The sequence below is a fragment of the Parambassis ranga genome, chromosome 3 (assembly GCF_900634625.1).
Source record: "Parambassis ranga chromosome 3, fParRan2.1, whole genome shotgun sequence".
In the NCBI taxonomy this organism is placed as follows: Eukaryota; Metazoa; Chordata; class Actinopteri; family Ambassidae; genus Parambassis; species Parambassis ranga.
In genome coordinates, this window is record NC_041024.1 from 16,185,029 (window position 1) to 16,212,508 (window position 27,480).

Sequence of the window (27,480 nt, forward strand, 5' to 3'; positions counted from 1 at the left end):
GCTAAGTCATCTGAACTCAACCATCTGTAGCAGTCCGCTGTGGTGATAGTAACACAGCGGGGATGTGGTGGAGATGGTAATTGATGGTAACTAATATCCTGATCGAAAAAACACTGTGTCACAGGTGTAGCTGAGCCCTTTTAGGATTTGTCTGCACCACATGTGCGGGCAGTGGCAGTGAAAAGAAAGACTTAAGTGCTCAAAGATCATCATGGACCAATAACAAATGTTTTGTATCACTGTTTTGCAGCTACAGAGGTTGGTGGAGACCAAAATCTGAGCTAAAAAAGGATGTTTTTCATGTGTCATGTGAACAGAGTCAGAGGGTCTTCTGCACTAGGATTTTTTCCTTGTAAAAACAAGCATATTACTTATAGCGACAGACAGTCGACAGAAATAGCCAGAGAGGTTCTGAGGGGAGATAGAAACAGGTAGAGTCAGAGAGAGGGAGCTTGTGCATGAGGTAAACTATAAACGAAAAGTGCAGCAAAGCAGAAGAAGAGAGTAGTTCAAAGGTAGGAGCAGAAAAAGAGGGCCAGAGTGGAATGAACACATATGGAGACACAGAGAGCATGGAGAGAGAGTGACATGTGCACAGAGGATGAGTCTGAGAGGCCCTCAGTTCCACTTGACTTAGTCATGGGAATGATTTGATTATCACCACATGAACAGCTAGCTGCCTTATGTAATACACACACATACACACACACAAAGAGAACTCAAAAATAATGAGGACCCTGGACAAAAACCTACAGAGGTAGAGGTGCCCTGTAGCAACAAAGAGACAAGAGAGAGAGAGAGAAGAGAAAGCCAGGTCTGTTCCTGTAATATAGACACATAAAAATGAAAAAATAAAACACCCCTGTGCCCCGCTGCATGTTGTTCATCGTCCATGTACTGAAAAAAACACTGGAAAAATATAGTTACTCCAGAAAGAGGCCATGATGGGTCTATTAAGTCCTGACTCTGCAGTTTGACTGTGAGCTTTATTGCACCATTGAGCTCATTGTTTGGATTTGACAGCTTTAGTTATGTCTCACTGTTTTCGGTGTATTTTTTTATATGCATCACTACCCGACCAGCACCAAACAGCAGGCGGCTTCAGTCAGAACCAGCAGCGAACAAGTGTCAAAAACTACAGTTCCTCAAGTGGCCAAAAGTGTCTCATCATATAGACGTCCATGTTAAAACACTCAACAGCAGACTGCATAATCAACATGGTCACAGCCTGGAAAAAGCATCTTCATTTCCCTATTTGAGGGCAGCAGTGGCTCAGTGGTGAGCAGGGTTGTCCAATAACCGGAAGGTCGGCGGTTCGACCCCAGCTCCTCCCTGGTCATTGTTGTGTGTCCTTGGGCAAGGCACTTTACCCGCATTGCCTCCAGTGCACTCACTGGTGTATGAATGCGTATGAATGAATCGGCGGTGGTCGGAGAGGCCGTAGGCGCACCTTGGCAGCCACGTCTCCGTCAGTCTCCCCCTGGGGAGCCTGTGGTTACCACTGGTAGCTTACCACTGCCACTGTGTGAATGTGGTGTGAAAGAATAATGCATCTCAATGTAAGCGCTTTGAGTGCCTGCCCAACAGAGCAGAAAAGCGCAATATAAGACCAATGCATTATTATTATTATTATTTATACCACACATGTATAGGGGCAGTTTTTGTACTAAGCCTTTAAAGTTTGTAATGGGAATGGCTGCCATCACTTTGTCCATTTTTGTATTATCCAGGAGTTGGAGGCTGCATTCTGAGTATGGAGTGGCCCAAAGAACGTACTTAAGAATGACTCCAGTTTGGTTATAAGTGGGATTTACTATATAGTACTTTGTGAACGTCCTGGTTTTGACAGGATTGGATCTGGCATACACAGCATGTAACATGCTGTATTATAGTTTCAATACTTTCATAGTAATATAAGTGTTAGTACTGAATCATCAAGCAGCATATTAATGGGAAACTTGCTGTCTTTGAGTTTACAGTGCATCATAGCAGACTAATTGATCCTGCTAATAAATATTGTGTTTGTTTTATTGCCGTGCCACAGAACGCCATAACTGTCTAGAACTGTTAAGAACACATGACTGAGACATGCTTGGTGACATTCACTGCAAAAAACATGAGCGAGGTTTATTTTAGTGTCCGTCCCACATACATCCAGTGTCCTGCTGCTGCTCTCAACCTGATCAAGTGTGTATTAATCCACTGCTAAAATCCGTTGTTGTCTGTTGAAAAGTACAGCGCAGAGCTGTTTTGCAGAATAACTCTTTTGGTTAAAACTCTATAATTTCACTTTGTGTGAGTGTTCAGGCATTTACATCAAAAAACAGTTTGAATACTTCTTTTAATTTATTTGAATATTTAAATCGTTTGGTTTGTCTGATGGACTTAAGCGGTGATTCACACTGACCTGCAGCTTCACCTCGTCATAAATAAGTGAAATAACGGTGGAGCAAAGACGGCAGTGCTGTGCAGGCTCTGCACTCCCATTTGCCATCTGAACCTCACAGGCCCTGTCCCTCGCTATTTCAGAGATGACTGAAAACAATTCCTCACAGAACACACTACACCGAGTTAAGAGAGTTAATATTTGATCACAAGGAGGCAGGAGGTGCAGAAATGCATGTATTATGGATAGCAAGTGTTTCAAGTAAAGGTATTGTGTAGAACAATGTTTAGGTATGTGCTTGGTAATGATAAGGGTTTGGTTATTAGGGGGTGATAATTAATTCTAATCACATCTACCTGTGCTCAGTGGTGGTTTGTATGGTACAGAAAGATCAGCCTTTGTCTCATTATACAGACCGTAACAACCACAAAGGGCTGACTGCCATGGTCTCTAAGTAACTGTGCATGTGCTGAAACTTTAGATTTAGATAGACCTTCCATCATCACAGTTCTTCAGAGTAATATTTGTGAAATGATGACTGAATGATTTAGTGACTTCTACAGGGATTTATATGAAAATAAAAAGGGGGACCTCCAATTCTTACTACACCTGGTGAAGTCAATCAAATGCATATGTAACATCTAGGGGCTGGCTTTGTCAGTGACACATGGGAACATCCAGTTCTACTCTGCAGGAATGGGGAGTGATGAGAGTAAGCCTTTCAAAGGAAAGCTACACTCAGAGTTTACAGGTGGATGCTGGAAGTTTTGAAATGGTCCTGTCAGCAGCAGCAAGCTGTGGCATAGCTTTCAGGTTGGTAGTATGTGCAGGCATGCAGCAAAAGATTGAGAAAAGTCCTGACAGCTTAAGTACACTTTTGTGATTAAATGGGTGTGCTGGGTAAGTGTTGCATGTGAGAGGAGTGGGTCATGTGAGTGCTGTAGCAGCAGGCTCAGATCGGACTCATAGCTTATGCTTCATTTAGTCTTCAGATGTTTACATTTGTTGCTTGTGTGAGCTGCGTTTGTTTAGAAAAATTGAAAATCTGGTTGCACATACCTAAAAGCAAAGTTTTCACACACACTTTTGAGCACACCTTTCCAGGTTTTTTTTTTTTTTTTTCGAGTACCTGTTGAGAGCTGCTGCCCTGGATAACTCCATCAACACCCGACCACAGGCAGGAGCGCCGCTCAGGCTGTTCTTGTTGCATAATATCAGCACAAAAATAACCTGCCAAGATGACAGGTTGGCTGATAAAATTTTCATAAACATTATCTGATATAAATAATTGTTGATTTAGCATCAGTTCAGTAATGCCAAAAACTTCAGTCAGCAATGATTTGTGAATTTGCTGATCATAGAAAAGGGGAATTTTTATTTAAATATTCTTGCAGCTTTGTATTTTTTATTGATTATTCAACAGTAATATTTACTTTTTGAACATGAACGTTATTGTGTGTCAGTATATGTGATTTTCTTATTAGGTTATTTTCACTTTGAAATGTTTACACATGAAATATTATTTTATTTATCTCCTGTCAGAGGGTGCATGCCTCCCTCTCTCTCTCTCTCTCTCTCTCTCTCTCTCCTTCTCTCCTTCCTTCAGTCTTTCTCTCCTCCGTCAGAGGCAAAGCCAGGAGAGGCAGCAGGGTTACCACTCTGCATGTGTGTGTTGTTAGAGAACAGGATGCAGACGTTCGGCTGAGCTGTCGAGGTCTCTCCCATCACACATCACTGCCCTCAGGAGCTGACCTCTGTCTCTCGGTGAGGAAAATAAACTGGAACATCTAAAATGGAAAATCGGAAAAATTCTCTCTGGAAGACAGTTTGAACAAACGCACCTCCTCCTGCTGCTTCTGCATGCATCAGAGACAGAAGAACTGAGGGGGTGAAGAAAGGAGAATGACTGACATTTTTAATTTGTATCTACATAAGAAAGTGAAGAGGAGGCAGAGGCTTGTGGGCCTTTCTGACAACTGTGGGGGGACAGAAGAGATTTATATACATATAATTGCACAGTTAGTGTTCTTTTGGGTTTCTTTGAGGGAAAGAGCAGAGAGGAGATAATAGGAGAGGAGAGGAAAGGGGAGGAGAGAGCTGAGCGCACAGAGTAGAGGAGTACACACAGGAGAAAAGCAGAGCAGAGAGCAGAGGAGGACGCAGAAGACAGGAGAGGAGTAAACACACTCCAGATGGCCACTAATGAAATGTAAGTATAAACAATTGTTTGCATGTGGTGAGAACTGCAATGTGATGCTGCTGATGTGGTTTCTCTGCTGATAATAATGATATGCAGTGCTTCTTTCTTCTTGCTGGATTATTTTTGTTTTCCTCTACATATTACTCCCTCTTCCACTCAGCCATCCTTCATTTTTCTGAGTGCTCTAATCATCTGTGTCTTTTTTCTTTTGTATAATTGTGTATGCACACTCTCCCTGTAGGGTCATGATAGATAGTAACAGTGCAGCAGGAGAGGGAAAGGCCATTGTCACATTAGATTAGCATTAGAAGGCACACACAGAGGGAGAAATACACTCAAAGTGTGATGAGCGTGAAGTGGAGGATATGTGTGAGGAGAGCCTTTGTGTGTGTGTGTGTGTGCAGTGTGAGTGAAGCTAAAACATAGGACCTATGTAGTTTTACCACATGTAGAAAAACAAAGAGCTATTGTGCCACATAAGAATTTGGCCTGATTGCACTGACACAGAAAGTTGAAGTGAGAGGAAGCTCGGTGTGAAAAACAAAAGACAGAAAAGCAGTTTGTTCTGACTGACAGGTCAGATTTCTGTTCACTCAACAGACTGATACTCTACAGAAGCTGCTCACACACAAAGTATCTGGGATTATGTGAAGTTGTATATTGTTTAAGATTAGATGGCAAAACCATTGTCATGTTTTTTCTATTAAATATGAATCTATAGTCAGGAGGTGGCTTGTTTAGGTTAAGCATAAAGGCTGGAAACAGAATGCCCCCCCCTTTAGTTATTAACAATAAAAACGTGGATAATGAAAGAGTAATGTCCACATTTGTTACCATTTCCCAGGGATTTTGCACTGGATTATGCTGTTTCTTGGCTCAGACTAGTTTCTTGGCAGTCGCCCTGTCAGTCCAAAAGCCAAGCCTGGCCCCATCTGACGGATCCCATGAGGCCTTATTTCACTACAATTCAGAGACTTTTATTGTCAATTCACTCTATGTGTAGAATCAGAATCAGAATCAAGTTTATTGCCATGTAAGTGAGAAATGACATTACTAGGAATAGGCCTTGGTGTTTAGTGCATGAGTACACCAAAAGCACCAGGGCGACCGTGCTAGGCACCCTTTACACATACAGATAAACCGAAATATTGTTTCTCTCTCACCTTAGTGTTGTGATAAAAATAAGAATTTGAAACAAATTAAAAATAAAATAGCAGCAGTTGCGATGTAAGATGTAAAATGTATGTAATAGAATAAATAAAATAACAGAAAATAAATAATGTGCAAAGAGCACAACGCTTCAGTCACAAGGTCACAGACACACAAGGTATTTAATGCAGCTTTTGACTTTTCATGATGTACTCCACATTTTGTTACTGAGCATGAACCATTGTTGTACGTGTATGCTTTTCAAAATAAGGGAAAAGTTTTCTGTTCCCATATTTTTTTAGGTTTTGTGCTAAGTTAAGCGAAGCAGCTGTAGGCTTTGTTTTGTAGTGCAGAAAGCGCCTCGCATGTGTAGCTGTGTCATCAGTGTAAACATCTCCTGTTGTCTAGACTGTTAATGTGACAGGCTGCAATGAGCTAGCTGCAAGCCGAGCGTCTCATACTAATGTCATTACATAACGTGATGTTCAGCTGCCTGATAGTAAATCATGGCAGTATTTTTACTACACTTTCACTGAAGGCCATTTGTTCTCTGTTCCTCTGTTTCACTTTTTTTGTCACAGTTGTTGAATCACATCAAGTTTTATATTTAATGACACATGGGGTGATTTCTGAAATGCTATATGAAAGAAAATAGCAATATCCTGAGCTATGAATCCTTCATGATGACATGCTTTTTGCTGTAACCTAAATTGTCACATCCAAAGACAGCGAGTAAGAGGGAGAGTGGGAGAGAGAAGGGCAGTCACGTCCTGCAGCATTTACACACAACATCACAAAATGACCCTGACAGTCAGTGAATATAGAAGTGCTTGGAGGCTGTTTTGTGTTTTGTTGTGTTATGTTGTGCTGTGGTGTCATGTGATTCGTTGTTGTGTTTCTCTTGCACTTGCCGTGATCATGTATTTTTGACAGTTTAGCCAGTGTTGTAATGTAATTAAAGGCCTGAGGTGTGTTTTAATGTTAATGAAGGAGTACAGATGGGATAAATGTGCATCTCATGTTTTCAGAATTGTAAGAGTAAGATGCAGATTTGTGTGTTCCTGGGTTTTCCTTACAGGTCAAGAGCACTGTGGGTCTTTGTTTATACAGCTGAAAACATCCTCAGGAATTAGGCCAGTTTGATCTTCTCTGAGAGCATCATCTATATTTTATATCACGTCTTTACAGCCTCACAGCGTGGATACCCTGAGTTTCAGCTTCTCTTTGTATTTCTGCAGTTTTCCACTTAAATGTTTAAACACTTCGAATTTCTTTTTTTTTAATGCAGCATTTATGGTGTGATACCTTTACTATTGACTGCTGTGTCTTCATGAAGCAATCAGGCCTGTTTGCAATCATTAATACCAGCTTTTATTGGTGGGAAAGCTGAGTGAGAACACATTAACATGTAATAAGATCTGTGTGGAGCTGTCAGCTGGGGAAATCAACATGTCAGAATATTAAAAAAAGGGGGGAAATTAATGTTTGTGTGTGTTTAACCCAGCAGTGTCTGTGTTTCATAACAGGATTGATACTCACATATACAGAGCTTAAATTGTGTTCACACTTTATGAAATGTTTAGAGCCACAGTCAGTCACACAGATCTCACTAAGGGGCTTTCTGGAGTTTTTTGTGCAATCAAAGACTCATGCTTCATGCACTCAGTAATAAAATGCCACTTATGTGCAGTTATGCACAGTTAGCACACTGATTTTCATTTATCTTGAACATGCCTAAAGGGTTTGTGACCCTTTAGTGATGATAATAATCCCATTTATTTCACATGAATGCAGTGTCAGAAACAATGGATGCTTCTTTAGGAAAGTTTCCAATCATGTATAATTATCTGCACTTATCATAATCATTGTGTTTCACAAGGTTTGAGTAAGCGCTTTTTTTACAGGGAGCAGGCCCTTTCCATGCCCACAATAGACCAGACCTTAGTGTCTTTTCCATTTTTACGCTGAAAAATAGTTTCTTCTACATGCCTGAAAATTGAGGTGTATTCAGCCACAATCTGCCACCGAGATGCTTTTAACACAACATACACTGGTCCTTTGTTAGGGAGCACTAAGACATTTTTTTTGTTTGTCTGCAAACCACCAACAACAGCTTACATGTATATGTAAAATCAGGGTCACGCCTCAGCTCAACATCGCTAAATGACAGAGCTGAGCAAAATACAATGTTGAAAGTTCTGACAGCAAACCTCCCTTTATGACTTCTCCCCTAAATCATGCTTGTGTGTTTGTGTATAATTGCAGAGCTTACACACTTGCATGGACATGTGTGTATGAACGCATGCTTTACGGTGGGCATGCGTGTGTGTCAGACACAAAATAATTTATTCGCTCAGTGTTTCTGTGGTATGAATGGCCTGTTGTTGTTGTAGTTGTGAAGCCTGCAGGAAAACAGCTCAGACATGTTTGTAATGACAGTAAAGCTTAGAGAGACATATAGATGAATGGGTGAGATGTCATAGTTTCCAAAGTACTCTGTCATTAGCTTTAATTTATCTATTGGCAGTTTGATCACATAAACCAGACTTGATAAAAGACATGTGGTAGTTATGAATTAATAGAAAAGTGAAACAACTTTTTTTGAAGCACATTTTACAATAAAGTGTGTCACTTTGTTGTGCACAGTGAACGAAAATCGAAAAGAGTGAAAAGGTGTACTCTAAGGTATTCCCTGCATGATTCTTTACATGTATTACAATTTCTCTTTGAGCTTTTATGTGTTGTGTTTTTTACAAAATTAAGAAACTTCTTGTGTGGACCAGGAAAAAAAACCATCTCGGCTCTCAATGGGACTTTAAATAAATGTTATGTCAGTAACCTGCTTCTCTCTTCTTTTTTGTCCTCTCACTTCCCTCCCAGGGGAGTCAGGAGGAAGTGACCTGACCCCTGCAAGAGAATCACACAGTCTAAACCCACTGTGAAATCATGAGCGCTCCAACAACAGCAAGCCCAAGTATGGAGGTGAAGGTGGTCTCCCAGGAGATGGCGTTGCTTAGCAACATACTGGCAGCTTACACCTTCATCGCAGGTACAGTAAGACCAGTCAAAGTCTTCTGTTAACCTAAAGGAAAGGTGATTGACCTTTAGGTGTTTGATGGTTGGGGCCACATTTTATCGAAGTTTGGATCAAAACACCAATCACTAATCTAGAAAGGAGGAGACGGGCAGGAGCAGCAGCTGACAAATGCTGTAACTTAGATTAGAGTACATAACAAATAATCTTTGAATTGTTGGTTAATTCTCTTCCCCTCTCTCGCAGACCAACCAGAGAGGACAGCTCTGGTGTTTCTCGGTGGCGTGTGTGTTGGTCTTCTTGTCACACTGTGCGCCATCGTCTTCCAGATACACTGTCGAGCAGACTGTCACTACGGAAACAGTAACAACCTCCATCATCGCCACAGGAGTAGGCCGCACCGCCGTCGCCAGCACAGCTGTCCCCACCATCAGCCCGGCAACGGTGACCCAGACCAAACAGCTGTGGTTACCACGGGAGGGACAGGGCCTGCTGGGGACAGCGAGTCAGAGGACTGGGATGAAACGTCTGACCTGTCGGCACGGAGACGCAGGCGCTTTGAGAGAGCGCTGCTCCATGCCACCATGTTCACATCAGCTGAGGGTATCTCTCACAAAGACAGACATGACACAGATCAAGGCCAAGATAAAATCCAGACCCTGAAATAGGCACCACAAGCAAAGGAAAGCAATCTGTTAGTGAAGGCTATCCACAAACATCAATGTAAACGCCACAAAAAATAAATGTTAAAAAAAATTTCAGTCTGATAGGATTTGGATAGGAATTCAGTCTAATAACTACACTGTAGTGGCTCTGGTTTTCTATAAGCATGGATGTCAGCTATATTCATACAAAGATGCTCTGAAAATAGCATAATAAATACAACAATAATGTGGGTCATGTGAATAGACAGGAGGCTGAGTGTGTTTCACTGTGTTCCTGTGTATGTGTGTGTTGTCAGAGCTGGATCGGGCCCAGAGGCTGGAAGAGCGGGAGAGGATTCTGCGAGAGATCTGGATGAACGGCCAACCAGATATCAGCACAGTCACCCAAAGCCTCAACAGATATTACTGACGCAGCAGCAAACAGGCTAGAAGACAGACTAACACACACACACACACATGTGAGCTAACACTGTATGAACTATAGAATGAACGTAAACATCAGCTCATTGACCTGATGTACTGACAGTTTGCACTGCACCAAAGAGATTCACATCAAGCTGTCACTGACAGCGCTGCCTGGAGCAGGCTGAGTGTCACTGTGTAAACAAGGAAATCACACGAGCTGCGATGTCTCAGGATTCCAAGACATCATAGCAAAGGGACTTCAAGAGCTCGGGCTGCCAACTCAGCTGTGGATGTTCTATGATATGTAGCCACTGCTTCCTGTTTGATCAGGAGGCTCTGTGGAGGCTGCAGCTCTGCAGCTGGTGATGAGTGTACAGTGTGGACTTTACTGTGTTGTTGCACTTTTCTCAGCTCACTCTTATTTGTTTGTGACGTATAAATACATAGGGTGAGTGTACTGAAAACACTTTATATGATTAAAGGGAATAGAAGGGAAAATGAGTGAAATGGGAAAAGATGATAAAATGTCCTCTTTAAAGAGGAACACATGCAATCATGGAGGTACACATACTGGTGCTTTTACTACTGTAATTCATTCTGTTATTGAAATGATTGCACACTAAAAAATTGTAAACTGTAATTCCAGACTTTTTGTGAAAACTGTTTTGACAAATTATTAAGTAAAATTCCCTGATCTAAAACTGTGATCTGTGGTTTCTCTGCCTCTGGGTATGCTGCACATTACTGTGATCATTGTGGTCTGCAGGCGCCCAGGCTGTATAGGTGGTCTGTGTCTGCATTTATGAAGAACTCACTACCAAGTGTACACCATTCAAGACACCAACATCTGAATAAAGGTAATAGTTCAATATTTTGTGATTAGTTCAAAAGTTGAATGGTGTCTGTCAGGTAAACTATCACACACTTTCCAAATTGAATTGGTTTAAAATATTATTTAAATAGTTAAAATATTTAAAAAAACACTTAAACACAAGCTTAAATGTAGTCAAAACGCTGAACAGAATTATAGTTTAATGATTTCTGTAAATAAAAAGGTGACGAAGTAGTTGAAAGTCAAAGTTGGGGGAGCAAGTCCTCCATTCATTTCTATGGGCTAAAAATGTTTAAAATTAAAAATAGTTAAAGAGAGAAAGTCTCTTCAAAAAGCTGAACAATGTGGTAGTTGAATGGTTTTAATAATCAGACCTGCTGTCTGGGTATCATTTTTTCAAGAGGTGCCATAACTAGGATGTTTTTGGTGTTATTATAGCTGATGAAATAAATTCACTGTGGTCTATATATCTTTGTACAATACGTGTGTATCAAACACATAAACTGCTGTGCACTCCATTTATAAGTGAGTTACTCCATCTGGTGTCCACAGTGTGTTCCTGCTGCCAGGGACACTGTGTGTGTACTGAACATACGTCCTGTGTGCACAGAGTAAATGATGTAACTTCACTTTAACATACTTAACTTCATTCTCAAAATGAATCATAAAGTCATTCTATCTCATGAGTGCCTGCTGGTCTGCTCGGTGTCTCACCTACATCACCAGCAGTGCAGCAGGCTATACCGCTTTAACGGGACGGGCGGTGACGTTGGGACAGGGAGCTGCTAGAGAGGTGGCTGCTGCAGCTGGACCGACTCCCGACCGGGACCAGAACAACACACAGGCCAGCAGATCGACACTGAGCTAAATCTGAGGGGCCGTGCGGGGTTTTGTTTCAGCTATGAGAGACTACACGGCCACTCCGAGCAATGCAGGCGCCTGCATGCCCTGCTGCCAAGTTTGCGTCTTCGCTTTTACCGCATTTCTCATCATTGCAGAGAGGACGGCGCGTGAGTCCTACCTGACACACACACGCACGCACACAGATGCACAGGCTCATGCACGCACACACACGCACACACACTAAACAGAGTGTTGTTATCAGTAATGATGAGTTGACTGATAGCAGTGATGTACCTGAGTAAATAATCTAAATTGTGCATTGACTTTGTCGTGCGTGTGCGCATGTGTGCGTGTCTTGTCCATAATGTTATGTGTGAGGGCTACAGGAGCAGGGACAGTGGAGGAGACAGGGCTTGTGGTGTCATATTGGTTTATATTATAGTCTTAACACAAAGTTGGACATTTGTTTTCTGTTTTCTCTTCAGTGCGTCCCTCGTTGTGTTATCATGAATAATAGAGTGCAGTCAGAGCGCCTCTTTCCTATTTTTATACCCTGCACCTCATGAAATCCAGTCTGCAGCAAGACTGCTGACTCATGTGTCAGAGTTTTTCATCTGCTAAACTGTAACATCTCAGAGTCTGTGTGGATGCTTGCTGAATAAAAACAAAGCGCAGCCATGTTGTCATGTTTTGAGCGCTCTGTTTTGGAGGTGCATGAATGGTTGAGGGGATGGGCGTACCCCCAGGATGGGGCCTACTCTGCCTGAACAGCCCGCCTGTTTAGCGGCTGGAATGGTTCAGATTACATGTATGGAGGGATGCAGGGAGGCAGGGCTGCAGAGAGAGCGTGATGTAGAAGGCAGAGGAGGGAAGGAGAGGCACAAACAGCACTGCTGCTGTTAGGAAGATGGGATGAAGTGTAACAGAGGTCATTGAAAAAAGCATGGAGACCTATAACCTGCAGACTGATGTGTGTTCTGGCTCCTACCCTGTTACTCCTTAATTTTTAACAATACAGTATAAGAGTCACTTGCATATATAAAGTTTCTAATTGCACATGATAATGCAGGGTAGTGTTACATAACCTGCACCTTCAGAAGAATTTACAAAGTTCTGCATTCAACATGCAGGACTTGCATAACGTACATTATGTAATGATGCATTAACTTGGGATGAATATTTGGATGTGACTGAATAAAATGTGTCTTTTGCTCATTGGTAGATTAATTAAGTAAACATGACTGTGAAATCAGGCATGAAAACATACATTATGCTATATAATGTGGATTATAAAGTTAACATATTCTACATATTTAGGGCACACTGTAGAGACTTTAAAGAAGATCCATTTCTCTAGGCTGGTTTTCTGTGTCTCCTCAGTGATCTACTGCTTCGTGTACTATCTTTGGATGGGTCACAACTACTGCTATGCCCATCTTGCTGGCTTCACTGCACTGTTACTGCTACCAGGTAAAAAACAACAGATTATGATGGATGCAAACAGTAAACACATACATGCTAACAGACAGGTTGTGCTGTCCTCGGGTGTTTTTCAGGTTGGGGTCCCCAGTGGCTCAGTTACATGTGGTACCTGTCAGACGGTCGCATCCGCATGAAGTCTCTCCGATGGACACACATATTGCACCTGGGTATCTTCAAGAGGTGGGCTGGCATAAGATGGATAGTCAATGTCAAATAATGCTCAAACAGTCTGTGATGTTTTATGATGTATGATGATAGTAATGGTTATATTGATGTCTCCCTCTCTGCCTCTGCAGGCTGTGGGAGTGTATGCGTCTGCCGGATATGGACCTGTACGGTGAGATCATGCAGCAAGCTGATGCTTCTGCCTTACGTCTGTTTGAGGCCTTGGTGGTCACCCTCCCTCAGACGCTGCTCCAGACCTACATACTCATCTGTACTGATATAGGAATCAAATCTCCAGGTGAGGAGACTGAACAGAATATACACACAGAATGTTGTCTGTGAGATATCCGAATGTATACAGCAGATAGTTACCAAACGTTTTCATATAGCCCACAATCTGACATTTTTATCGTTTGTAGTATTTAAATCACAAAAAATTTCAGCTTTTGGAGATACTCAGTGAGTTTCAGTTTGCGGTGTTAGATTAGAGGCTAAATGTGAAAAGTGTCTTTTTCTTTAGCTCTGGAGAACATTCCCTTCATGTTACTGCTTTTTTTTTATTTAGCCTTTATTTAACCAGGTCTGTCCCATTGAGATCAACTCTTTTACAAGGGAGACCTGGCCAAGAGGGCAGCCTTAGTTACATTAAAACAAACAATAACAGATAAAATTAACAACAAGACATGCTCACATAAAACAGTTGCACACAGACAAGGTACTCTGCAGAGATTTCACCAAAGCCTTAAACCCGTTCAATGTAACAAGTGTTTGCCGTCGAAGTTGGGATTGTAATTTATTCCAGGCATTGGGTGCTGAGAACCTAAATGCCTTCTTGCCCAGTTCAGTTCGAACTCTGGGGACTAATAATTGCAGAATATCCATTGAACAGAGATAATGACTTCCATGTTCCCGTGATAAAAGACAAGAAAGATAAGGAGGGGTGATACCCAGAATAGTTTTGTAAATGAATACATACCAATGAAATGGCAGAGGCGTCGGGCTGCTTTGGTTTGGCCTCTGTGTTTTCAGGTAGCTAATGATCCCTGTAACAGATATTTTCATCCGAAGTTACAAAACAGAGCTAAAAAAACAAGAATAAATCCTGGACTGGATATTTATTAGGTGGTCATAAACTTGGCTAGAAATAATTGTACATTTGTAGATAGTACACTCTTGGCTTTATATGTTGCTAAATCTCTGTAGATGTAAAAGTATATCTCTCTATTTATTACACTTGTCTACCTGCAGCAGCACTGTACCTGTTGTACAATATGTATGTATCACTTCAGTGTATCTCACATTTCTCTTCCTTTCTGGCCCCTCTCTCCTCCATTACTCCTCCAGTCTCGGTGTGTTTTGCAGTGTGTGTGTTATCTCTCGCCTGGGCCTTGGTTCTCTATGCCAGAGCCTGCTCCCTCATCAGACCAGGACACTTACAAATGACCCCTGCTGCCATTCTCTGTCGACTGCTGTGGAGGGTAGGCATGTTTTAACATCTTCCCATCAACAGCATGCATACTGTCATTTTTGTATTTATCGGCCATGCTGTTTGTGTAAGTTTAAGCTTTGTGTGAAAGGTGTATTATTCTCTGTCTGTCAGGTCAGCATGTTGGGATCGAGGTTTGCGGTGCTCATGCTCTTTACGCGGATCTTCAAACAGTGGATTCTGGGAGTGATCGGTGAGTCTGGAGCTCATCTTTGTTAACAGCCTGACATTTTTCCTGCTGACGTGAGGGAGTAAACACACCTGTTCATGGAGTCTTAGTTCTGTGTTTGTTTCACATGAATCAGTGTGAGTGTGTGTGTGACAGGTGTACATTGGCTGGGTGCAACTTTCTGGATGGTGTCTCAGCAAACTGACATCATACGTTCAACTGCTCGATGGAGAATCTTTAACCTGGTTCTGGGAGCCATCCACATCTTCCTCTTCCTCAACGTGAAATGGGGTCAATCCAGATACCGCATGGCTGGCTTCTACCTGGTACGTGTGTGTATGACGTCCTGCCTATATGCTGGTATTTGTGTAGCTTTTATTTGCAGCTGACTCTGACTCAAACAAAAGCTGAGTGATCCGTACAGAAACATTGATACTCAAAGGCTGAACTTTCTCTAAAGACGATGATGTATAACGGCCAAATGAGAAACAAATATACATATATGATGTAATTTTTGGAACCGATCTCTGTTCTGTTGTCCTCAGGCCATGTTCATAGAGAATGCATTTCTTGTTCTGGCCTCATCCTGGTTGTTTACCATGGTGTCCTGGGACACGGTGGGCATCCCTGCAGCAGTGTTCAGCACCTTCCTCATCGGTGAGACATGTCATAGTGTCATAAAACTCTGCCTGTAGAATGTTCATGTCATCATTCTTTCTCTGCCCTCTCTCCTCAGGTGTGATAGCATTGGTGCTGTACTATCGCTTCCTCCACCCTAAGTCTTTTGAGATCTTCCAGAGTATTCGTCACCGGGGCATAGGTGGAGCCTGCATGGAGCGTGGATCTACACTATCATTAGAAGAGAAAGTGACACCCACTTTCCATCGGCATGCAACACTATCTGGTCTGTGATCTGTCTGTCTGTCTGTCTGTCTGTCTGTCTGTCTGTCTGTCTGTCTGTCTCTTTCTAATGGAAGACTGCGGGTGGTCTTTCCAGGAGGGGGCACCCTCATGGACCTTCCTATCCAATGGGAGGGCTGGAAGCATCACCACTGGCTGCTGATTTGCTTAGCTCTGAAGACGGGGGATGTCACAAGGATCTGGTCTGCGTATGGAGAGGGGGGACTGGCCGGACTGATGGGTCTGTCTGAAGAAATTCATTCCCCTGATGAGCCACATGTACCAAGGGTTTGTTGCTTGTTGTCATTACAAGTTGTTTGGTGTCTTTTAAGATGATATAAAGTTGATTCTTATTCTTATGTGTTTTTGGTGTGACTTGCCACGCTCATCCTGTTCAGCCACAGCTTCAGATCTCACAACCAGCTCCTCAGCCGGCTCCTCAGCCAGCTCCAGCACAGGTGACCCAGCCTCCACAGGCAAGATTATTGCTGTTATATTGTTCCTTCACAGGATACTTTGAGTTGTCTGCCGTCACAGGGTCAGCTGTGTGCTTTGTCCCCAGGTGACTAAGGTGGTCCAGCCACCAAAGCCAGCTCCCAGCACTGTAGTGGCCCGGCCGGTGAGGAAAGCCCCTCCCACAACAATCCATGATATAAGAAGCTTTCCACAGATCATCCCAGTCCAGGAGGTCATTTTTGAAGAGACTGGAGAAGAAGAATCCAGTGCTGCTCCATCAGAGGAGAAAGGTGCCTGATAAATACAGAACACTGAGATGTTAAATACATCTTTGACCCCAATAGGATGTGTTGTTTCTAAATGTTTTGACAGTAATGTTTGAATAACAACAGTGTTTGGCCACTTGGTGGCAGCATGTTGACGTGATCAGTCATTAGGATTGTGGATTTGGTTTTAGCATGGTCAAAGAAAATCATTTATAAAATCCATCATTTATAAAATCCATCCATCCAAAATCCATTATAACCATTATAAAATCCTTTAAACTCTTGGACATAACATGACCTCGATAAATAAGACACTTTGCTTACTTATCTTGCTAATGTGCTTTCATTCTGAAAGGTGATGAGGAGTTTCAGAGTGCTGCGTGCGGCTCTCCCACACTTTCATCCCCTCAACAAGCAGGAAGCCTCCGCCACATTGACAGCAACGCAGCAACTCTGACTGAGGTCTCGTCCTCTGCTTGTTCTCTGGACATCAAGACGCCTGGCTGGTCACCTGAGCGCCGTTCCCCTCTCCTGCTTGGTTCACCAGACAGAAAAGCAGGAATGCCTGGAGAATCCAACACCACACTGTATTTCAGTGCAGATGCTCAGTCTCCATCCAGTGGGAGCTATCTTGGCTGGGGCTCAGAGTTGTCGCCCATCTCCAGCTACCGAAGTCCCTACAGGATCAGGGAAGCCCGTTTTGTCACATCCACCCCGCGACTGGAGCCTCGACCTGTGGTTGAAAGTCCAGGCATGGCACCTGTTGTTGTCATTCCTGCCACTCCAGGCACAACACCAGGCACTTCTCCAGGTGGGACCCCTGGTGCTTCAACACCTGCGGCCTCAACTCCTGTTGCATCAACTCCTGCAGCCTCAACTCCTGCTGCTTCAACTCCTGCTGCTTCAACTCCAGGTGCTTTAACCCCTGGTGCTTTAACCCCTGGTGCTACTACACCCGGTACTTCAGTCGTGCCCCTCACTCCTGTCATTTCCCATGCTCGCAAACAGATGGTCCAGTTTGTGGACATTAGAGAGAGGTTGGTGTAAGGAGGACGGGGTGGGTAGGGAATGGTGTCTTTTCAGGTTTAGTGGCTCCAGACATACACGTATTCATGGATCAACTGACTTTTAGTTTATTTGACACTGTAACATTATTTATATTTTCCCTCATGTGCAGGTGATGCCATTATGAAATGGTCACACATCTATCTCTGACTTTCTAAAGCAGAAACTCTGATTCTGCATTATTCGTAGGTAGTCCGGTTACAAGGCATTTGTTGGATTTGTGGAGGCACTAAAATGAGTTGCTTTTAATGTTTTTTAGTGTAGTTGACTGTTGAGAACCAACAATCCTATTCCATTCAGATTAGTATTAACAAACATTTTCCTGGTGCTGATAATCACCTCCATTCAGTGAGATAAAGATTTACTCCTTATTTTAACTGTTTAGCCAGCTGATAGAAATTTAAAGCCCAATAAATGATTAAAATAAGGCAGATGCAACTTGCACCTATTTGCCTGTAGCCAACAATTCTTTCTGCACCCGGTATCAAAGCTGCTGTGAAGGAGTGAAACCAAACTACTCTCTTTTCCTAGAGCTTAAAAGTTAGTTTGGTGAAATATAACTGAAGTCTTACTAAAATGAATTTAAAAATGACAGCCTGTCCAAAGCCTTTCTATCAGACAGCTGGATACTGCAGAGAACCTCTTTCTCTTTGTGCTCTGTTGCAAAAACACAGAGGACCGGTAATAAATGATGTTATCAAATGTTTAGATATTATTATCTCGTCCAGTTTTTATTCATCCAGTCAGTCAGCGTTCTTACTGTGCAGTACACAGCTGGTGTTTACACACATCACTCTCATACTCAGAGGTTTGTGCTTTACATAGTGAATTTGCTTTAACTGCAATGCAATAATTTGAATCATTCAGCACTTTACAACGCAGACGGTACAGCTAAAGTCATGCTAATGTAATGCCATGATATTAAGCTACTATTAGCTACACTTCTGTTAAAATGAGAGCACTCATCAAAGGGAAGTTAAGACTTATTATTATTATTATTATTATGGTTGTTTAATATCTTGTTTATGTTTTTCGTGATCAAATATTTGTTGATCTGCAGTAAAATTTAAATTTCTCAGCAAAGATCAACAAATATTTCTACAAGACATAAATGCTTGCTTCACCTTCTTTTTTCATTTGGCCTTCATTTATAGAGTTTGTTGTTGTTGGGGTATGTTAATTTAACACCAGTTAAAGATTACACAGTAATTCCTACAATTCCTACTAAAGAACTCCTGTAAATCCACCTACTCACAAACTGTGTTGTCTGTTAGCTGAACCTCCTACCTCAGTAAAACTGTAGAATACTATACTAAACTGTAGCTGATTTATTATCTTGTTTGAGAAATTTGCTTCCGGTTATTGAGGTAAGGGGCAGACACTTAAGGTTTCAGTATTATTTCACGATATTAACCCTATATTATTATGTAAAATGTACCTGTAATCAGAGGAATTTATATTTGGTTATTCCTGTCTTCCATGTAAATGTTTGTTTTTTTAGTTTTTCTTGAAATATCTTATTTCATGTCTTTGCTTCTAAAATAGTAACTGTGATGTCTGAGCATATTGATGCTTGTGCAATGTTAAGGAATGGAAGCAACCATGGGTAACACATTATGGAACAAAGTACAGAAAAAAACATGCTTACAGCTGCTTTATCAAACTGTGTCACACTGATATCCATTATCACTGCATGTTAATCATTGAAGCAGGCAGGCATGGAAAAAGAAAGCACTTACTTTAGCTACTCATGCACATTAACACACATGCTAGAATGTATGTGTATGCCTCAGCAATAAGTGAGCTAATGAAATGTATCTTAGTGCACTGATGCAAAATGTACCCACTCACATGCTTTAGACTGCAGCACAGCCTTGGCCTAGTCTCCATGAATCAGTGCTTTGCCCTGTAGACAGCTTGCCTCACGTATATGTATCGCTTTATATAACAACACAGTACGCTACGCTTTGTGTACCTAATGTGACAAAATTGACTTGTGTTAATAATTTCATTCATTTTGTATTTTTTACTGTTTTATATTTGATCACATTGACGGTTAAGAAACGTGTGGGCAAGTGTTGACTTTCAGTTTGACAAATGGACGGCCTTCATTCATAATGAACATGCGTCACCTCATCATCTCTGCAAGGATTTCCACGGAGCAACTGTGGCTGATTTTAGTGACTCAGTAAATGTGCTATTAACGTGGCAAAATAAAGTCATAAACCATGATCAAAGTGCTCTGTTTTGTTGTATTGATCAGCTCAGGTCTTCATATTAACACACAGGTCAGGTCTGGAGCAGCTGCAGGCGAAACTGTTTTACACAGATGTTATTTCTAATTTTTGAAAATTTGGTCCTTCATTAAACTATAATTCATGTGCCATGTGTTAACTCTGTAGCTTGCATGGTATGTGGGTTGTTGAAAGCTCTGGTTATAATTGTTCAGCACACACACAGGTTTCTACTTCCCTGTGTGTACTTTTGCTGGGATTAATCCATCCGTCTCACTCATGTGATGTTAAACCAGCCTTTCAAATCAACCTGTTGTAGAAACACAACAAGTCTACACAGGTGTGCAGATGTTTTTTTTTCTTTTTACAGGTGCCTAACAACGCTGTGAAGAAGCACAGCGTCTGCACTGGTATTGATTTTGCTGCACTTCCTGTTTATTCTGGTTGAATCAGAAAATTGTGGTCGGTTACATTTCACTTTGAAAAGAGGATCTGCTCCTTTGCAGCTTGTTTCCTAAAACAACGTTGGTGCATTGTGCCTACAGTATTGTCCCCATCTCATCATTTTGAAAGTCAGATGATAGATGTATAAAAAGGGAAGAGAAAACAGCCAATCAGCAAGTTCCCTGTGGTCAGAACAGGCTGCCTGAAACAATGCTGCGTCACTATCAGCTACAAATCACAAGATGCTTTTCCAAGACTCAGGGTCACTAACAGCACTGTACCCAAAAGGCTGTGACTATTTCAAATGTATGTGAAGCATAGACTTCATGTGAGAACATTCAAGATTTGCCAAACATTTTCCACACACTGGTCATCGACTTGTTTATGCTCAGTGACACATATGATCAATCCATGGGTATCATATTTAATTTTGTTGTTGTTGTTGTTAAGGACGGCGGTCAGCTCCCCCTAGCGGTCAGACTGAAGTACTGCAGATCCTGTGTGTCCTCTGCCCCAAACCTTCGTCTTTTTTAAAAAAATGCGTCTAGTCATGTAGATCCAGGTTCAGAGTGAGAGTTTTACAGTATCATTACTGACCACACAAGCCACTTCAGAGGTTAGGAGAGGCGGAGCGAGCCGCCGTCTCGGAGTCATCAGGTCACATGAGCTGCGTTCATGTGACTGCATTCACGTGCTTCCACGGATAAATAGGGGGCTGCTTTCCACTCCCTACAGCCACATTATTCACAGACTGACGGTAGCAGGGGGCATCTGGAGCTGACATACTGACCAAGTTAACACTAGCAGCGGACAAACTACAGGTAATTCACTGCTCAGTCCTATCTTTTACCGTTTGTTTACACGGTGAGCTACTGCTAGCTTAAACTTGTCCGGGCACCTCGTTTGAGTGTCAGTAAATATCTCAGACTGACTTTAACTTGTTAGACGCAAGATCGGGTCATAGAGTATTTTTATTTTTAGTCTCCGTGTGTTTTTGGCTTCTGGCCTCCTGACTCGGTTTTATCCTCATTGACGCAGGTGGAGCTAATTTGTCCAAGAACACGCGTGTCGTTACTCGAACAGATAACCAGATAAACCTGGTAGCATTTCAGCAACACGCCGTGAAACCTGATTATGAAATATAACCCTGGATCTGGTCAGAGAAATGGAAAGTGAAAGCGTGTTTGTGATCGCTCTGGACAAAAGAAAAGGAGTCCAGACTTTGATGTAAACATGTCTGTGAGTCATTAGCGGGTCAGAGCGGAGGAGGGAGCAAACAAATCGTTTCAGTTTGGTGTAATGTGTCGTTTAATTTCAAAGACATACTTATTTCCAGTAAACATTAAGTGTGTAAATATTGCGTGATCTCTTCCTGTCAGCAGAACACTAACAAAGAAAGAGGAAATGAGTCCATCAGCCAGTGTGAAAACATACAGATTCACAGTTTAACTTGTTGTCATACATGCAGGCATGAAGAAGAAGCAGCTGTATAAAACGGTCTGACTGGAGCTGAACCCTGTTAGAGGAGCTTTCTGTGGCTTTGAGCCCACTTGTTTCTTTTACTCTGTGGAAATTGTGGCCACTGCCCATTAACATGTCAGTTCAGATCTTTTATCTGCTCTCATTGGAAACGAACAGTCATCAACTGAACAGCCAGGGCTGCTTTTGTGTGAGAGTAGAAAACCTCAGAGTCCTCCACTATGACTCGGCATGTTAATGTAACCAGGGTCTACCTTTCTCTGTGATAAATGATGTGGTATGTCATCAGTAAATGTCAGTCGGTATGGCTCACTTCCTTAAATCACATTCATATCATTAGTTCTTTAAAACCTGAACAAACAAATCCTCCATGTCTTTTTTTTCTTACCTCCATTTTATTGTATTTGTCGTTTTAACTTTTAACCTCATTGTAGCTTGCATGGTATGTGGGTTGTTGAAAGCTCTGGCTATAATTGTTCAGCACACACACAGAGGTTCCTACTTCCCTGTGTGTACTTTTGCTGGGGTTATTCCACCCGTCTCACTCATGTGATATGAAACCTTTCAAACCAACCTGTTGTAGAAACACAACAAGTCTACACAGGTGTGCAGATGTTGTTTTTACAGGTCCCTAACAAGCCTGAGTGTTCTCAACAGAAAAGGGTCTACGTGACTATTTAGGTGTTAAATAAGCCTTTTAATGTGTTTATCAGCAAAATTATTGCCATTAAGTTGTGGGTGAAAGCAGGTTTGGTAGGTTTAGCTGCAGTTTGCTTCATTCCAGTCAGTGAAGAAGCACAGTGTCTGCACAGGCATTGATTTTGCTCCACTTCCTGTTTATCCTTAGCACACACTATTCCTCTAGTTGCATATTGCTTCCTTCATTTTGTCCCTATTAAAAGTCAGAGTAGTAGTCAGAAAATTTCCCACATTTGAAACCTGGCTGCACTTTCAGCTGCATGACCAACTGAATGTTGGTGTACAATTCACAATATCTTTAGTAGTTTAAAATTAATTTCTTTACCATGTATCTGAATCTCTGCTGATTCAACCATGCTGATGTGGTCTGGAATACTTTAGGCCACTCTTGAGTTGCATGACTGAGGATAAGTGTTTTTTCTCTGCCATGCGTGTATGCTTCATGTTCCACTTAAAGCTTCAACCAATGTGACTATGTCAAATCAGCTGTGACCATTTTGTATTGGTCTGGTAGCTTCAGGAATGTGTTCAGTGTTCAGGAGCAGCACTGCTTGTGTCATTTTATGCTGACCTACACCTTTTTTTTCAATGTGAGGTAATTGCAGTCAGCACTGCAGCTTTCTTTGCTAGAATCTGATTGAATTAAATTACTATATGTCTTATAGGTGTGTTGCTTACTGCGAGTATCACATTAACTTCCTCGTCTTTCAGGGAAAATGTGGAGTGCAGCCTTCCTGCTCTTGGCTGCCAGTTTGACAGCAAGCCTGGCCAGACCCCACCTGCCACCACTGTCGAGTGAGATGGTCAACTTCATCAATAAGATGAATACTACCTGGAAGGTAAGTTTATTTTTCCTCCTTACCTCAGATGTCCGTCAGTGAATAAAGGCAGTTTGAGTAAATATCTCCCTGTTCCACAGGCTGGTCACAACTTCCACAATGTTGACTACAGTTATGTAAGGAAACTGTGTGGTACAATGCTGAAAGGACCCAAACTGCCAGTCATGTGAGTTTCAATCATTGTTTGATTGTGTAACACCAGCTCAGTAGTATTTCAGTGTGTTTACATCAGTCAGTGAGTGCACTGATTCAATGTAAATGAGAAACAAGTCTACCAAGTTGTACAGCAGTGACGCACACTAAACGGTGACTCTGTTTTCCTCTGTAGGGTTCAATATGCTGGAGACCTGAAGCTTCCAAAAGAGTTTGACGCCAGGGAGCAGTGGCCCAACTGTCCCACCCTGAAGGAGATCAGAGACCAGGGATCCTGTGGGTCCTGCTGGGTGAGGTTTTAAAACTCACTGCTGAAGAAATGTGACCACATGTAGCTAGGATATGTGTTAGTGCAGTCTGTAGGTTATGTGCCCTCCTTCTTCAGCTGTCGGCTTATCAAGTATTTTAGTCCATCTTATTGTAAAGCTACTGTGGAGAATAATTTCACTTGTAAATGGTTTCCCAAGTTTAACACCATTGTTGTTGTTCCTCCAGGCCTTTGGTGCTGCAGAGGCCATCTCTGACCGTGTATGTATCCACAGCAATGCTAAAGTCAGCGTGGAGATCTCCTCTGAGGATCTGCTGACCTGCTGTGAAAGCTGTGGTATGGGGTAAGGAAACATTTCACTTCTCTCTTGTGTCCAGAATTGCCTGAGCGATATTAGCATTGTATGTAGATGATAATCTAGAGCTCAGTATGCAGAATTAAATCTGTATCATTAAGGGTAATTTCAGTCAATACCTGCCTTCAGTGTAAGATGGATAAAAGGTCAGGTGTACAGGTGTAGTTGTATGATGGGTGCACAGTGTTTGTTGCTGTCAAAACATTCTTGTTTTTTGTCTGGCATTTCAGATGTAACGGTGGCTATCCATCAGCTGCCTGGGACTTCTGGACTAAAGAGGGACTGGTTACTGGAGGTCTCTATAACTCCCACATTGGTGAGTTGTGTCTGTGCGACCCGAGCATGTGTGTATGTGAGTGTGTTTAAAATTATGACATTGTAATCTTTGTGTCTACAGGTTGCCGGCCATACACCATCCCCCCATGTGAGCACCATGTGAATGGCAGCAGACCTCCCTGCACAGGAGAGGGCGGCAATACACCCGACTGTGTCTACAGGTGTGACTCTGGATACACACCTTCCTACAAGGAGGACAAGCACTTTGGTAAGAGCATCAGAAACAAGGATTTAAAGCAAGTTACTTTAGAAGTCTTCACGGTACTAGAAATGAGTACAAAGTTTGAAAAGAGTTTTGAAAAAGAGATCTTCTGTTTTTTTGCACTTAAAGTTGCTGTTATATGAAAACAAAATGAGCATTTGTACCATAGTACATGGTGGGAATATTCTCTTTGTTGTAGAACATAGTGCACACATGCATGCTTGTGTGTTAAGACGGAATAAATATTAAGTCTCGTGTGTGTGTTCTGGTTTAAAGCTGAATGTTTGAATTTAAACATGCAGTGCAGCATGCTAACGTAAAGTGTTTTGCAGGAAAAACATCTTACAGCGTGCTGTCGGATGTGGAGCAGATTCAGTATGAGATATACAAGAATGGCCCTGTTGAGGGAGCATTCACTGTGTATGAGGACTTTGTAATGTACAAGTCTGGTAAGAACCAACAGGACATTTCACATCCGATCACAGTTGTACACTCTAACTGCATGTTTGGTTCAGAAATTGTGTAAAATGTTTCTTGCCTTTTTTTTTTTTTATCTGCTCATATTCAGGTGTGTATCAGCATGTGTCGGGGTCTGCTGTGGGTGGACATGCCATCAAGATCCTTGGCTGGGGAGAGGAGGATGGTGTTCAGTACTGGCTCTGTGCCAACTCCTGGAATACTGACTGGGGTGATAATGGTGAGCCGAGATCAATTTTATCATTCTTCAGTGTAGCCCTCCTGTTGGAATCGCTGGACTAATTGTATCCTCAAGTGACCACATTGTTGGACCTACATTTTTCTCAGATAGGATCATATTTGACAGGGTGGAAAAACGTATTATTTTTACATGCTGCACTGTATATAGTGATATTTATGGTTTCACACTGCAACTGCATATGTTTCTCTTGCTTGGTTTGTACTAATGGATTTCTGTGTCTAATCTTCAGGATACTTTAAATTCCTGCGTGGGTCCGATCACTGTGGTATTGAGTCTGAGATTGTGGCAGGAATTCCCAAATAAAACCGAAGGTAAGATGACAAACCAGCATGTATATGGAGATCGGCCAAAAGAAGCTTGCTGTGGCTTTTTGCCGTTTGTCTACAGTGCACATGTTGCAACCTTCCTAAACTCAAACCAGATTTTATGGCATATATATTACAAGCTGTACTAGCCTGAATTCCACCAGCTTCTCTTACAATTCTAAGAGGAAAAGTTAGTGAGCTTGTGGCTTAACCTCCTTTCTTTCTGTTGCAGCATCATTACACCATCACTAGAGGGCAGCAGACTCCACTTGCCTGCCACAGACCAGCTGCTTTTAGTCTTTTTTTTAATTTTTAGTACAAGTAGTTGAAGCCCACTGATGGTACTGCAAACTCACAACATTTAGGTGCTTTGGTTACTGTTGGTTATTGTTGAGTTGGCTGTTAAAGGGCCTTGATCTTTCACATGGGGTTACACATAAGGAGACATGTACATGAAGTTTATTTTATAGTTAGATTTTTTTTTGTTGCACTGGTGGAAACTGTGGGCTATTTTTAGAAAACACAGAATGTGAGCAAAATCAATTCTCAGACTGCCTATCTGTGTCTAAATTTTAATCATCGTGTTTCATAATGCTGCCAATTTTATGTCTATGAATGCTACTCTTTCATGCCAGGATGTTCTGTAACTGGTGCCTCTTAGTGTTTTAAAGTGTTTGTTTTTTTTTTTAAATGAAAAATTTTGTTTGTTTCCGTTTGTGCTGATCAGAGTTGACACATACAGGTTTTAAATAAAACTTTAGTTTCCAGAATGTTGTTATTGCTGAATTCATGACATCTTCCCTCATTATGGAGCAACATAAATGTAAATCAGGCATCATTCATGATGGCTCTTGTGCTCTTGTGGGTGTCTGCTTAAAATTATTACATTCAATACCACACAAGGGAGACAATCATCAGAACTGATGAAGCTGCTTGGAGGAGAGAAGCATCTTTAAGAAACTAATCATCAGACAATAAAAATGATAATTAGATGGTAAACTGCTATTCTACTATATCTACCATCATCATATAACTGAGCTAACACACTTTCTAACTTTTGCTGAAAACAAATTTATTAAAAAAAAGGCATCTTCTGGGCCGTGTTTATGACCCTCTGCAGCCACTGCAGCTGGTGACCAGTGATGCAGTAGGTCAGGATGCTCTCCATAGAGCACCGGTAGAAGGGTTGTGTGTGCTTCTTCCTCTCTTCTACCTAAAGGAAGATAAAGAAGGCGAGTTATTAACTATATCGAAATGTAGAAAAATAAGATTTATTGATCAGGGTAAATATTACAGAAATAAATTCTTTTGCAGCCCTGCTGGATGACAGAAAATGAGAGTTCTCAGTGAGGTGAACATAACACATCAGTGTATAACTGCTAATAAAATACAGAATGTACTGTAAATATGAACTTATCTTTTAGTAAAGTCTGTCTTCTCTCCGTTTATCTGAGGAAAAAAAAGCAGAAATACAAATACAAAAAAAACTTAGTGTGTGTGTGTTTATTTATAGGGACACATCGTTCTATCACCATGGTGTGCGACACATATTGGAACGTATATATTATATTTAAATGCGAATTAATTTACATGGAGATAAGTGAGAATTATACTTTTTATATTAAAAACGAAGTGGTATAGCTGTATATATTATTAGCCTTTATATTAATATCAGTAGATTCCAATAAGTTAATAAGTTTATTTACATAGCGGTTTTGCTCATTTTCATTTATAATTTGTAGTAGTTAAAAAATAAAACATATTTTTTATGATCAACGTTTAAGAAGAGCAGAACCACTATACAAACAGCAGAGCTTTGTCTCAATAACAGTATGCAGGGATCTTCCTGATGATTGTAGTGATGACAAAGAAGTGAATGCATATGTATAAAATCCTGTTATATTAAGAAATGCACGGTTGTTATTCTCCAGTGTAACATTAAAGC

The 27,480-nt window shown here is 41.6% G+C and overlaps 3 protein-coding genes across 4 annotated transcripts; all 3 read left to right on the forward strand.

Moving 5' to 3' along the window:
- The first annotated feature begins 4,080 nt into the window (after window positions 1-4,080).
- eva1ab (eva-1 homolog A, regulator of programmed cell death b) lies at window positions 4,081-9,860 on the forward strand. 2 transcript variants are annotated; one of them, XM_028402432.1, is made up of 4 exons: window positions 4,081-4,150; window positions 8,616-8,784; window positions 9,016-9,372; window positions 9,731-9,860. In XM_028402432.1, the coding sequence occupies exons 2-4, from the start codon at window positions 8,682-8,684 to the stop codon at window positions 9,841-9,843; spliced, it is 573 nt and encodes a 190-aa protein (XP_028258233.1). In that variant the 5' UTR covers window positions 4,081-4,150; window positions 8,616-8,681; the 3' UTR covers window positions 9,844-9,860. The 2 variants fall into 2 exon arrangements, with proteins under 2 accessions (XP_028258233.1, XP_028258231.1); XM_028402430.1 differs by lacking the exon at window positions 4,081-4,150 and adding an exon at window positions 4,558-4,595.
- Window positions 9,861-11,572: 1,712 nt separating this feature from the next.
- xkr5b (XK related 5b) lies at window positions 11,573-17,485 on the forward strand. The gene is made up of 13 exons (XM_028402366.1): window positions 11,573-11,681; window positions 12,895-12,984; window positions 13,071-13,176; window positions 13,293-13,459; window positions 14,506-14,639; window positions 14,762-14,840; window positions 14,973-15,142; window positions 15,362-15,473; window positions 15,553-15,720; window positions 15,814-16,031; window positions 16,115-16,192; window positions 16,279-16,462; window positions 16,794-17,485. Exons 1-13 carry the CDS (start codon window positions 11,573-11,575, stop codon window positions 17,483-17,485), a joined length of 2,307 nt encoding a protein of 768 aa, XP_028258167.1.
- Window positions 17,486-20,850: 3,365 nt separating this feature from the next.
- On the forward strand, window positions 20,851-26,309 carry ctsba (cathepsin Ba). Its single transcript, XM_028401763.1, has 11 exons — window positions 20,851-21,002; window positions 23,071-23,198; window positions 23,279-23,364; window positions 23,527-23,641; window positions 23,847-23,962; window positions 24,205-24,290; window positions 24,372-24,518; window positions 24,845-24,961; window positions 25,081-25,209; window positions 25,460-25,541; window positions 25,768-26,309. The coding sequence occupies exons 2-10, from the start codon at window positions 23,076-23,078 to the stop codon at window positions 25,531-25,533; spliced, it is 993 nt and encodes a 330-aa protein (XP_028257564.1). The 5' UTR covers window positions 20,851-21,002; window positions 23,071-23,075; the 3' UTR covers window positions 25,534-25,541; window positions 25,768-26,309.
- Window positions 26,310-27,480: the final 1,171 nt, after the last annotated feature.